General features: G+C 43.9%; 1 protein-coding gene across 4 annotated transcripts in view; it reads right to left on the minus strand.

Annotated features, from left to right (window-relative positions):
* Positions 1 to 6,385: 6,385 nt before the first annotated feature.
* Positions 6,386 to 13,123, minus strand: part of COL20A1 (collagen type XX alpha 1 chain) — a 50,746-nt gene continuing 44,008 nt past the window's right edge. Inside the window, exons 34-40 of one of the 4 annotated variants that reach the window (XM_075768695.1) lie at positions 12,302 to 12,373; positions 11,591 to 11,626; positions 10,240 to 10,306; positions 9,491 to 9,679; positions 8,080 to 8,157; positions 7,251 to 7,406; positions 6,386 to 6,753 (exon numbers count right to left, since the gene is read on the minus strand). In XM_075768695.1, the coding sequence (XP_075624810.1) occupies positions 6,740 to 6,753; positions 7,251 to 7,406; positions 8,080 to 8,157; positions 9,491 to 9,679; positions 10,240 to 10,306; positions 11,591 to 11,626; positions 12,302 to 12,373 (612 nt within the window). In that variant the 3' untranslated portion in view covers positions 6,386 to 6,739. The remainder of the gene's footprint in view (positions 6,754 to 7,250; positions 7,407 to 8,079; positions 8,158 to 9,490; positions 9,680 to 10,239; positions 10,307 to 11,590; positions 11,627 to 12,301; positions 12,374 to 13,123) is intronic. The other 3 variants (XM_075768697.1, XM_075768698.1, XM_075768696.1) reach the window with 3 other exon arrangements.

Genomic DNA, 13,123 nt, shown 5'->3' on the forward strand with positions numbered 1-13,123 from the left:
TACCTGTGTAGGATGTGGTCTGTGGTCAGCTGGTAAAGATGGACAGGCTGGAAAGACTGAAGGAATTCCTCAAGGCAGCTCAGCCTCTTTGGGACCAACAGTGATGCTTGGCTCACGAAATCACGATAGTTACGGTCTTTATATTGACCGATTTTACTTTGGCCAATGCCCTGCAGAAGCCACGGGGACCACAGCTGAGTGAGGATCACTCAAATGAAGGGAGGATTCAGACCGTGTTGGTAGCACTTTAGTGTACTTTGAAGGGAAATTTCCGGATCCAAGTCACGGCTGCTGCAAAATAGCAGGGGGTCACCCTGAGCTGAAAAAGCTCTTGCTGTAGGTAAGGAAGGTACTTACTTAGAGATGGGGAAGCCACAGCAAAAATCCAGGATGGTGCATTACTGTAATAAGGAAATGTGCCATTACATGGGGAAACCTGAACAGGACACACAGCCACACTTGGGAATTCAGAATGGCGCTTTGCAGAAATTACAGGTATTATGGCCTTAAATTTGGCCAGTTGTTTCAGCAGCTGTGCTCTTCCCAGCTCTATCCAAACTAAACCAACCCTTTTGTACATCTTGTCCTTGCTTTGGGACCTGCAGCAAGAAGGCAGGGACAGGCACCGCTGGCCAAAGGATGGGGGGGGGTGGGCAGGGAGACACTGGAGCCCTGTCCTACCACAGGGAGACATCGGTGCATGACAGCACAGCTGAGCCAGATGTGTGGGTGACCAGATGTGTGGGTGAAAAGTTGGAGGACAGAGGGTAAGTACGAGCTTCATCTATCTTCTGCCTTTTCTCTGTATGCGTTTGCAGCCACAGGAGAGTGACCACACTTGGACAGACTGTAAATCCATCCTGCTCAGCAGCCCCTCTGGTACTTACAAACCCACTGTTCCCATCCTCATTGCTGATTGCTGGGTGTCGGGTGGGAACAGTGCGGCAGCACCCAGCCTTGTGTCTCCCTGTTTACTTCTGAGGTCTCATAGGCAGAAGGGCTTATAAACATTTTACCACAGCGTGCAAGGAAAGGCAGACATAATCTAAAAATACAGGGAATAAAAATACGGCTTCCCCTGGGACCTGCCGTGGCTGCACGACTCAAAGCCCAGGCTGGCAGCCGAGGGGCTCTGGGCTTCACCCAACATCTCCTCTGCACGCCGCAGCTGGGATCAGCACGCACCAGACTGCCTGGCACTGTGAAGTTCACTGCTAGGTAGCTCTGGCTATCCCAGAGCTTGGGAGGACATGCAGCGGGAGAGGCAGGCAGCTGCCTGGAGGACAGCACAGAAGGTCCTGGTACAAGCCAGAGCCTGGGGTAGGTGAGACCCTGCAGCACCTGGCACATGAAGCTTGCTCATGCCACATGGCTCAGTGAGCAGCAGAGAGCTGCACGGGCTTGTGACAGTAATGATACAACTGAAACAGTATGCTTTAAAGAGTCATCTCTCAAATAGAAGTTACTGCGCTCAGTCCATGCAGTACTGGCTAAAAGTCAAAGCAGTGGTCAGCATGTTCGGCCTCATCTAAGAAGCTACAACTGACCTCTGTGTTCACAGACTCAGGCAAGTGCTTACAATCTGTACAGCTCACAAAAGCATAGAGTAGCTGTGGCTTGGGTCAGTTCCACGAGGAGCTGTGCTGGCATGGCGCAGGGAGGGAGGATGAGGGAGCCTGAGCTGACGTTGCACGCTGCCTCTCTGCTTGTTTTCAGAATAAAGAGAGACTCAGTCTTTGGAGATGCTAATTTATCCCTTTTCACAGTCAGTGAGTTTGCTTATGGCAATGGAAGGAAAACAAACAGTCAAACATCTTCAAGGTCTAGTGCATAAATGTACGAACACAGCTGCAGTCTGCATCGCAGTGGCTGCACGCCACGGCGGGGGCCGGGTTACAGTCTGTGCTGCAGATGGGTTGGGCTCATGGAGGTGGCCTGAACTCTCGCCAGCGCCTTTTCACATTTCCAGCGAACTAATTAAATAGTCATGAAGGTGGGATGATTTCTGACCCTGGGCATTGCTAGGTCATGGGAATCGTATCACCAGACCGCAGCGGTATCCACGATGACTGTTCAGAGTTCCCATTGCAACCTCCTCCTCTTCCTCCTTCTCCTGAACCTGTCAGCACCGACAGCAAAGGAGCAGGTGGGAGGCTTGGCTGTGCATGTACATTTTTAGCAATAAAAACATATGCACTTTCCAAGCTAGGCTTGAGTAGCAGCTCAAGTCTCTGCTCACACCTCCCAGCGAATGTGAGCTCGGGCAGCAGCAGAGCGATGGCCAAAGCAGACCAGGGGTGGGGACCTGCAGAGGTGAGGGTGGCTGCACAGCAAGAGCTGCGGTCACGCCCCTGCCTAGCAGGAGGGAATGATTTGGAGATAACACGAAAACTGATAAAGGACAGGTTTAAGAGGCAAATGTTTAAGGTGTCATGTTGTGAAACTCAGTAGGGGCAGGCACCAGCTGTACTGTGTTCACAGCAAAGGGCCCATCTCAGATCTTTTTCGGCAAAAAGTGATTGCCGGTGCACACAGCGTGAATGGCAGCCTCTCAACAAGAAGAGTTGCGCTGTGACAGCCACGGAGCAGGACTGCCTGGCAAGGACATGAAACTGCAATTCAGCCCCTGGCAGGACTGCCCTGCCATGCAGGAGGAGGAGGAAAGAGCCGTATGTGTCTGCTTCATTAGCACATCAAAAATACCACGTGTGATTAGGAGTGCTAAGGATGTGCTTGTGTCCCTGAAGAGTCAGCACCACTGTGGGATCACAGGGTTTGGCAGGACAAGATGAGAAGTGACAGCTGAAACCAGTTACAAAAATGTTACTGGTGTTCAGGGGGAAGCTTGGATAATGCAGGTCACTGGCATCCTCTGTTTTGCTATCATAACATTTTTCATACAGCGGCAACTCCATTTCTTCTCGTGTGGCATTAATAGTTCCCTGGTTTAAACTTCAAATAAAGTCTTGCTTTCTGCTTCTGATGGTCCTCCTGATAAAGTCTAAGGGGAGAAAATAGGAATCAACAGCTACCGCTCTTTCTTAGACGGGTTATTCCATCTTGGAGGTTGCTAAGGAGGATGCTCTCCCTCCATAGGATTCAATGACCAGAAACTGGAATAAAACTGGGACATGAACCAGACTATAACTGTAGAATAATGAATAATTCTGCTATTCCAAACCCATGAAACACAAAGAGAGAGTTTTTTAGCATATGAAAGACTCCAGGAAAATATATGCAGCCAGGCTGTTAACATTTGCAATGTTCCCTGCTCAGAACTGATTCCCAGGACTTGACTGAACAAGCTGACATCAGAAGAAGAGAGAGGAAGCAAGACTGGGATACAGCAGGAGCTCTAAAACTGCCTTGGAAGAGATCCAGAGCAAAGTAACTGTTTTTCAGGATCTGGGAGTGTAAAACTAAGCTCGGAGACCCCAAAGGCATCACAGAAAGCAGACACAGATGCTATCTTTTTTGTTTTACTTGTGGAGGAGAGATCGTATCCTCACCAGTGTTTCATGCTTTCCCACCAGTACAGCTCCATTGGCCATGAATGGAAGACCAAAGGCACAGAAACCTAACTGTAATAACCTCAATTACCACTTTTTTCTATTTTTCCCTACATCCTCTTTCTTCTGGTTCCCTAATACTCACTTTGTCTGCGTCATCTTCCCAGCCATAGGGCACGTAGTGTATTTTATCTGCAGCTGGCTGGTAGGATGATCTATGTAATCCCCCTTTCCCCAGCTGTTTTCAGGGCTGTTTTCCACCACATCATCTCATTCTCCAGTGAGCTAATCCACATAGCGTGTATCACCTCCCTTTTGGATAAGTTTCTCTTTAGACATTTATCAAGAAACTGGACTCGAGGAAATCCATTTGTGCAGGGACAGTCAGGCAGAAAGATGCATGTGTGAGATGTAAGATTCATGTACAGTACCAAGGAAAATCCCCGTACAACAGCCCCGCCTGCCTTGATAGCCCCTGTGGGCTCTCCCCCACTGCAGTGATGGCCATTTATAAGACCTTTCACCCCAACCCAGGCGTTCGTCTTTGTTTCCAGCCCTTTAAATCTGGTCAAGCCAAGCTGTTGAGCCCTGGAGAAAGCCTTTTCGGAGCTGCTTGTTAGCAGTGTTGCTGGTTAGTCCTCTGTGCTTATTGTATCTTACCCTTGAGACTGATTTAATACCTTGAAATGACGCTTGTAGCAAAAATAATCTGTCTCTGAAAGGTCCTCAGCCTCTGCCAGAATCCAGCTGCACTAGGTGGGTCAAACTCTGCAGCAGGGATAAAAATCCAAATTTATCGCCATTTAAGGACTGGAGGATAAAAGTTCTAAAGAAACTGAAGATATGTTGTCACACTATACACCGTATGGAAAAAACAGTCTCTATGACACAGAGTACTTAAGGGTAGTAATAAGAATGAGCAAATCAGGACAAAAAGATTTTAATAGGGACAGAACAGAAGGGCAGGTAAACAGGCATTAGTCTGCCAAGGTGAAGAAACGGTAAAATCTTGTGGGATTTCACAGGGATATGTTAAATTTATGCACTGAGGTTAATTCAGGGTTATCCAGAAAACAAGTTTAAATCCAGAAAAACTAATATCCAAAATTTTACTTGTAGCAATTAAAGCTTTGAGAACAAAATCCCTACTAAGGAAAGATCGGCAAGAGAATTTTTTAAACAGCATTGCTAATGAACGACACTGTTCTTCACGATAGTTTGTGTTGAAAGTGATAAATTGGGCCAGAAAAGTACATAGAGTGCTAACGAACAGCACAATAGGGAAAACAACAGGTTGTGTTCAGCAAAGAGCGTGGGATATGAATATTCAGAAATGGCCGGTTTCTGTACTCACTGACAGAGGAGGGCACTGCAGTTTGGGCCGGGCAGGATCTCCTGAGCCTCCCTGCACTTCCACCTTTAGGGCTGCTGTGTTTCTCCAACCACTGAAATATTTTCTTTTTTTTGTTTGTTTTTTGTTTTTTTTTTTTTTTGGTTTTGTTTTTTTGTTTGTTTGTTTGTTTGTTTTTTGTTTTTAATAGCATGCAATGTTCATTGCTGGATTAGGACACTCTCAGTGCCTAAAATCTCTCAACAGAAATGTTCCTTGGCTTCAAGGAATCTAAGGTAGAAACATCTTCATTTTGTATGTCAAGGCAGCTCTGGAAAGCTCCAAAGTGAACAGAAATGTTACATCTATCAATGTGGTTTCTATGCATTTTCCTGCATTTTCCTACGTTTTCCAAAAGGAATGTCTGTCATACTGAAAACATTAATTCTTGGGTGTTTCTAGATGATGGACATACATTAAGCCAAGCACTACTTTAAATACTAACAGAATGCAGTAACCACATTTTTATGTGACTTTTGTTGTAGGATGACTCCCATACAATTCTGATATAGCATTTTTTTTAAAAATTGCATAGGCTTTTTCCATAATGGCAAGAAGAAACAATATTTGGATTCCATGTCTAAACAACCTGATTTTCTTAAGGTAGACATCTTTCTCTTTGGCATTTATGTGACAATCCAGTTTCTAAATGTGGATGTATTTGCAGTTAAGTTTTCAAGGGTCAGCTATAGCCATATGAATGCCCAGTCTGCATGTAAGCGCAGAAATTGCACATCCAAACTAAGTGCACAGGAATACGCATGATGCTCCATTTCTGGCTTCTTACCATCTTTGCAAAGTCTGTGCTGATATTTTGTTTCATTCCACTTCTGCAAAACCAAAATATTTTGTCGCTCTAGGTTTAAATCAATTCAGAAACGATTGTTTCTGAAGCAGGGGCAGTTTCCAAGCAGTGTAACTGAGCACTGCCTAAAGCAGCGATTCCAAAGGAGGTACCTTTTTATCCGTGGCTGTACGGTTTGTTGTGGACACATATTAGACTACAGCTCACACGAGGAAAGGGCTGTAACATGACAATGACCTCCATGTCATCTATATAAAAGTCAGATTTGGAGCTATTCAATATAAAATGTAAAGTAGCTACTCAGACTGCAGGAGGGAGAGATGGAAGAGGCCAGCAGGTTAATCTCCAGCTCCTCTCGGTACACGGCTGTGCTCTGTCTGATCTAAAGCTTTGCTTGACAGTTACCAAGCCCCAGAGAACGAGGGTAAACGGTGGGGTTTGTCGCATCACGGGAAGGTTATCACGCTGTCTGCGGTGCTTGTGTACATAACACCCCTGCAAGGAAGCCATCAGCGTTTTGCCAAAAGCAGAAACAGTCAAAATGGTGCTAGACTTTGATACCTTGTCAACCAACAGAAAATGCAGTTTTGCTCCAGTGGATTTGCATCTTTGGGCATGAGGTGCCTGTTTTTCTCTGTGAACAGAATAACAAGAGACAAAAAGAAACCACAAGCAGACAAATGGGCAAAAATTATCTGTTATTTCTGAGCATTTCAATACATTATTTCTTTTTCTTACAAGTCTGTCAGCCTGCACCTCTGACTCCGTCTTTGTCTTGCTGTGGGACGTGCAACGCGAGTTTGAACACTGCAGTTGTCCAGCGCTGAAAAACAGACGGATGACTCATCTGAACACAGGCTGGTTTGGTGGCTTTAGTGTTTGATTGACTTGTCCATATAGAAATGATGGGATATTAAAAAACCCCACAAACAACACATCTGGTGTTCAAGTGGCTGCTTCTCTTGGAGCATGTGGAACTTTCACCCAGAGATTTCCAGGGCAAATCAATGTCTTCGGCTGCTTCTGCACCAGCCATCAGGGAATGAAATCTGTGTGTGGAAAGGAGATGAGGCCAGTGAGTAAACAAATCAGTGTCAAGTACTGAGAAGGAATGGTGTACAATTAATTCTTTTCCCTTGTAAATCTTTTGATCAGTGCCAGTGATTTTCTTCATTTCCCAGGACTTTGCACAATTGAGCCTCCATGAAATATATGTGTAGGAACTGAGATATTGTTCTTCTCTATCCAGTGTGGAAACATTGCTGGGGACATTAAGAACTGAAAATACTCCCATGATCACTCCACCTACCCAACTGCTGCTGCAGTTATGTGTTAATCTATGAAGGATGGCTGAGGAGCAGTCAATTGAACTGGCTTTTATCCATATGAATTGCACGTGAATCACCTTGATTGCTTTGCAAAGGAGGCTCTTGCAGGACTGACAGTGCCTGAAGGATGAACAGAGGTCTCTGCCTAGTTTAAGAGAAATAACCAGAGACACCAGTTCTAAAATCATAACTTTTGCACTGAGATAATCAGGGCTTACCTCTTCTAGCTGCCCCATAACATCCAGAGATATCACAACCCCCTGGATATCCAGACTGCCCAGGCTGCCCTCTGACACCGGGAAAACCTTGAGGACCAGCATTCCCAGGATTACCCTTTGGACCTGGTTTCCCCAGCACAACTTCTCCTGGCGGGCCTGAAGAAGGAGAAGCACTGTAAGTCATAGCACATCTACTGTAGCTGCTTCAGTATAGTAGGGTACCCAGCTTGGCTAAAAACAGAGTCTGGTTATAAGAATCCAAAATCCACCTACGTGCCAATGCAGAAAATCACCTTAAACCCAGGATCCATCTCAGAGTCATTGCTTTTTGTGCCTTTACATCTCCACTATAAAAATTTAAATACCGGAGAATATGTTTGACTACATTCCCTTGATAGTGCCCAGTTTGTTAAGTCAGTGGCAAACCTCCCACTGATTTCAAGTAACAGGGATCAGGATGGAGGAGTACGCCAAATCCTAACAGACTACTCCAAAACCCTTGTGTTTCACCAGCTGATTTTTCAAAGAGTTTCTATCCCCTGAGCATCTGGTCTTGCATGCAAAAAGGCAGCAAAACTAAAACTCCCTGGATGTGTCTCAGGTCCTTAAAATACACCATTACATGGGAATGGGTACCAGAGGGGAGAAGCTGCCTGGAACAGTCTCCTAGCAGAGAGGAACCACCGAGGGTGCTGCCAACAGTGCTGCAGTGGGAAGGTCAGTCTGCCCCACCACAGTGGTCCTAAGGCTGAACGATGCTTTGAATCTGGCAGCTGGTGAGCTCCAGATGGCCCCACTGGGTCATACAAAGAGGTTGTATTCACTTTACCTGTTCTGCCTCTGGGTCCTTGGATCCCTTCCTCACTGGCTCCAGACATCCCTTTTTCTCCTTTGGGTCCTGGAGCACCTAATCACAGATAAGACACTAGTGTCACTTCACTGCATTTTGCATTTCAACCTGAATTAATGTTCCTCCAGTGTCCCCACCAGGCTCTTAGATACTGAATAGAAGAAGAGTCGCAGCCCCTGGTAACACAGAGAAATACCTATTTCCTTTAATTCTATCTGGGCACCTACTCTCTTTTCTAGAGTAGCCATTTGCCCATGACCAACAGGGCTCCAACTAGCATTGCAGCCTGATATGGGTGAAAATGGAGATTTTTTTCACAGAGAAATTGATAGCACTTGGTGTTAGTGCACTGGCCTGAGTGTAAGGTCCAGTCCTGTGCTCTTCACATGGATCAGACAAATCACTAAGTTGAACTGTCTCTTTGACCACATGCTGGTAAGTCAGGATTGCTGTTTTCACATGAAATTGCTCACAAAACCAGTACATCTCAAACAGGTGCATTTTGATAAAATATCATTTTTCATATTTTTAAGATGAAAATATTTTGATCAGCCATGTCCTTCAGATTGTTTTCCAGTGAGATCTGTCTTCTCCCATCTCCTTGTTCGACAGGCTGGAAACATCTGCAGGTTGTTACTTCCCTTTCCTCTTAACTGGCATTTTGAAAAGTTCTGCCGATACCAGCTAAGACTGAATAGTGCCAGAGTAAGGAGCTAAGCAGAAGGTCTCTAGTTACTTAGAGGTGTTAGAACACTACTGAAACCAACATTTTTCATTTTATTTTGACAGACAATTACTTGAGCCACTGACAATGTTGTCTGCAAATCCAAGCAAAATGCATTCCCACCATTCACTCATTCATGTGCAATAACTGATGCCACTTTCTGAGATTACATTCATCTGTTTCTTTAGTCATGTGTGAGGTTTTTGTTGCTGGAACTACTGCTCCAGAAACCTACTTCCACTTTTAATATTATTTCAGTTGCCCCATGTCTTCCTTTAGTGTTTTCCAAGACTTGTCACTTCTGCCTAGGTGTGATCTGTTCCACCACCACGTTTTCATCCAAATGGCTCTTTCTTCTGCCTCTCTGTAGGGAAAGCCTCCTGCTCTCTAAAATTAAACTCTCCATCCCCCTACACATGGTAGCAAACTGGCCTTCGTCTCAAAGCAGAGCTTGCAAAAAGAGTGGGCTGCATCTGTGTTCTCTCTATTCTTTGAGCTATCTAACTTGGGTTTCTCTTTCTAGAAGAGAGAAGTGCAAAAGGAAAATAGCAATGAGATGGGATAATATAATGGATCATCTTTACAGTACTGCTTTACAATACTAAAATGTTTAGTTAAAGTATCAAAGATACAGTACAAAATGCTTATGAATGCTTCTGTCCATACCTCTTTCTCCAGGATACCCATCTTTGCCTGGCTGACCAGGGATGCCATTTTTTCCTCTCTCTCCAATGCTCCCAGGGGGACCTGGAGGACCTGGTGGTCCTGGTTCTCCTGGCTTTAACCTTTCTTCCCAAACAGGAACTGGCTTCCTTGCATGTTCATGAATGAATGAGTCAAATTTCAACACATGAGCTGAGAAGGTAAGACAGAAAATGAATGTTTCCTTGGCTGGGAGATTCAGAAAAGAGACAAATTCAAAGGATGTTGTCTAAAAAGGTACTTAAAACATTAGCTAGTGCTAAAAAGCTGTCAGTCCAAACCAAGAAAGTCAGAAACTGAAGAAAAAAATGGGCGGCTGAGTCATGACTTTGCTGCCTGACCTTGGGCAAACCACTGCTCCTCTTCATGCATCACAGCACAAGAGCTTTACCAAAAATGCCTCGTCTCAAGAGGAATCAGCACAAATCAATTAGCTTCAAGCTTTTCCATTTAAGAAATTAAGGAGTCTTTGCAAAGTGCCAAAGGGTTTTTCCAAAGAAGTATTTCACAGGTCTCTGTGCTAATGCCACCCAATCAAACCGATGTAGCACCGACAGCCTGTGATGGGACACGTGCTACATGTGGTGGTCAGCACAGCAGAGGGTGGAGGAGCTCCCTGGGTCACTGCAGCTTCATGCTGTCTCCCCTCTGGTTTTGTTCACCACTGCTGGAGGGGCTCAAACACACTCGGGACGTGGACTGGTTATACTTACTTTGAATCATCCGCTCACAAGCCTGGCTAACGAGCTGGTAAATTGTGGCCAAGGACTGTGGTTCCCCCTAAGTGAAACATTTTTTTTAATTAAAAAAAAAACCAAACTATTAATATCTTTTTAAAAGGATCGATATCATAATGCATGATAGCTTTCTGCCCGTTCTTTTTGTCAGCTTGAGTTTCAGAGATATTAATTACTGTGAAATGCAGCTTTATTTATTTATCACAAAGCTCTGATGCCATAAAATTGAAATTGGGAAACATCAATAATTGCTTTTCTCCTGCACATCAAAAAGCTGAATCTCAATAATTACCGAAGCTACCAAAAAAGGGAGAGTAAATTTCACTCTTAAATTTTATCAGAAAATATGCTAAGTCTACAACACAACGTTCTGTGATATGTAAAACATTTAATATGATCAGAGATTACAATGTCCTATCTTTGTCTAAATCTTTTATGAATATTGATTCTTACCATTACTGTATTCTGAATAAATCATACATAAGGAGTCCTTTAGAAAGTTTTAGTAAAGTAGGGAAAAGTGATAAAAATGCACAAAACTGCTTAAAAATAAACACTGACTCTATCTGTGAAACTTCCAAAAAACATTTATAAAATATACATCTCTGGCTGGATCACTGTGCAGATTATCCAGACTTAAAAAAAAAAAGCCTTAGCACAACACCCAAGAGAGGGGAAAAAAGAAAGTTCCACTGCAAAAAAACCCAATACATAGAAAAGGAAAAACTGGTGGGAATGGAAGGATAATGTTGTTAAAAATTATAATACTGAGGCATTAACTTGAGCACCTCACCCCTGTCTGAAGCCTAATTCACACATGTCAACTTGGCAATGAGACTCAGACTCCTAGAAAGACACAGGGTTTCTTTTCAACCAAAAATCAGGATGAGAAAAACTTCCTCTCATATTAAATAACTTTCAAAGGCAGCGTAGATCTCCTGACCTCGAAGGCTTTGTGCTGGGGCACGCCAGAGGATTATTACAAATGAGTCCCCTCTTATGCAATACATTAAAAAGAACAACTCAGTGAAGCCGAGTGGTTTTGGTTTTTCCTTCTCAGCAAAGAATGGATTTTGAATTGGCTTTTTTTCCTTCATTAGTACAATTGATACCAAGGAGCTCCTGACTGCTGCAGGGTTATTTATATGCCAGCAGCATAGCCAGTGCAGGTGAATGGAAAGGCAACAAGGTATAGGTACATGAAGTTATACAACACTGGAAAGGTTTGGTTTATATTTGTAAGCATAGCTTGCAAAGCAGGTTACCACATGCACTCTTTTGACCGTAGGATACAGTGACAGTGCTGCCTAGCACCAGAAAAACTCACCTTCTCTCCTTTTTCTCCTTTTGGACCTGGCAGCCCCTATGAAGAAAGAAAAGAAAAAAAAGTCTAGGGAAAGGAAGAGCAGAAGAAAACAAAAAATTTAATGGGGATGTGCATTACATCAACGGGACACGGAGCACAAAGTTTGTTTCCCACACTCTCGCTGTTTCCTTGGCCTCACAACAGTGATGAGAAGAGTTTCAAGCTCATAGCAATATTTAGGTTTCTTCTTTAAGAAAAATAATAATAAAGAAGCAGCTGGAGCAGTGGCATAAAGCACCATCAAGGGGGATGCAGAAATTCCTCAGATACAATCTTAGAACAGATTGCCCAACACAGCAGGTGGTTTTTAGCATCTGAGAAGAGGAAATAACTGTGACATCTAGACCTGCGGTTGCCCCTACAAGCCCAACGCTGGCTACTCCAGCTCAGGACTGACTTTCTTGCTTTGTTCTAGAATCTTACACCAGAAATTTGTTCGGATGTTGGATTTTGTGTGAATCTGCAGGAAGCAAAGGGAGGTGGGATTTATTAAATGCTTTATGAACAGTTAAGTAGCCTGGGCTTTGCATATCTAGACATCTCCTTACAAAGGATGAGTGCGAATTAAAACTGTTCTTTAGACTCTGAAGGAGAGCTGCTGTGGGAACAGCTTGTTTCCACTCAATTATTTCATGTCTTGGCCTTCTTTGAGACTCAAAAGCAAAAACTTACTGTTGGTCCAACATCACCTGGAGGTCCCTTCTCCCCACTGCTGCCTCGGGAGCCTGTCACTCCTTGGAAACCCTGCAGACACACAGATAAAAGTCCGGTTACTTCTTAACTTTCTTCTTTTTCTTTGCAAGGCTGACATCTCCCTACAGCTCCAGGGGCACCAACAGTTTGAGTTTAGAGGACTCTAGCAAGGGCACTGTAGCCTTAAGGTTTATGTCAGTACCTCGTCCAGCCATGAGGCCAATTTTAAGAGTATACCGTGTATGAGTCATGTTCACATCATTTCCTATTACTGTCTCAATTATGGTCAAGCTAGCAAAGCTGAGTTTTGCCAAATGCCAATGTGTTTTTTACCCCACAGGCTTTAGATCCTTCATTATGTATTCAGATTTAGACATAGACCAGAGCATAACCCTATTCTTCAGCCTCCTAATACCATACTATTGTTTTCTTTTTCCTTTAACAGCAGGTCAGAGAGTGGGAAATGCCTTCTTTGGTCATCTCTTTGTGAAGTTTCTGTGCCCTTTGGAGCCATAAAGGGAGGAAAAAAAATAAGCCAAAAACAACCAGTAGAAATACTTCCTTTTATAATTTTCCAGCTATTACATTTAAGTTCAATAGAGATTAGCATCTTCTTATAAGTGAAAATGAAAGAAGCCTTCAAGGCAGCACTAGAACAGTTTTCAGAGCCTGCTCCTAAGGCTACAGTGCTTTCCTCATATTTAGAAAGCTGAGATTCAACTCTGCCAGGTCCACATCTTCCCAGGATGAGCAAGTCAAAGTTATGAGATGAATTTAACTTTAGTTCCCATCAATACCTAA

This window comes from Balearica regulorum, chromosome 16 (assembly GCF_011004875.1).
Source record: "Balearica regulorum gibbericeps isolate bBalReg1 chromosome 16, bBalReg1.pri, whole genome shotgun sequence".
In the NCBI taxonomy this organism is placed as follows: domain Eukaryota; kingdom Metazoa; phylum Chordata; class Aves; order Gruiformes; family Gruidae; genus Balearica; species Balearica regulorum.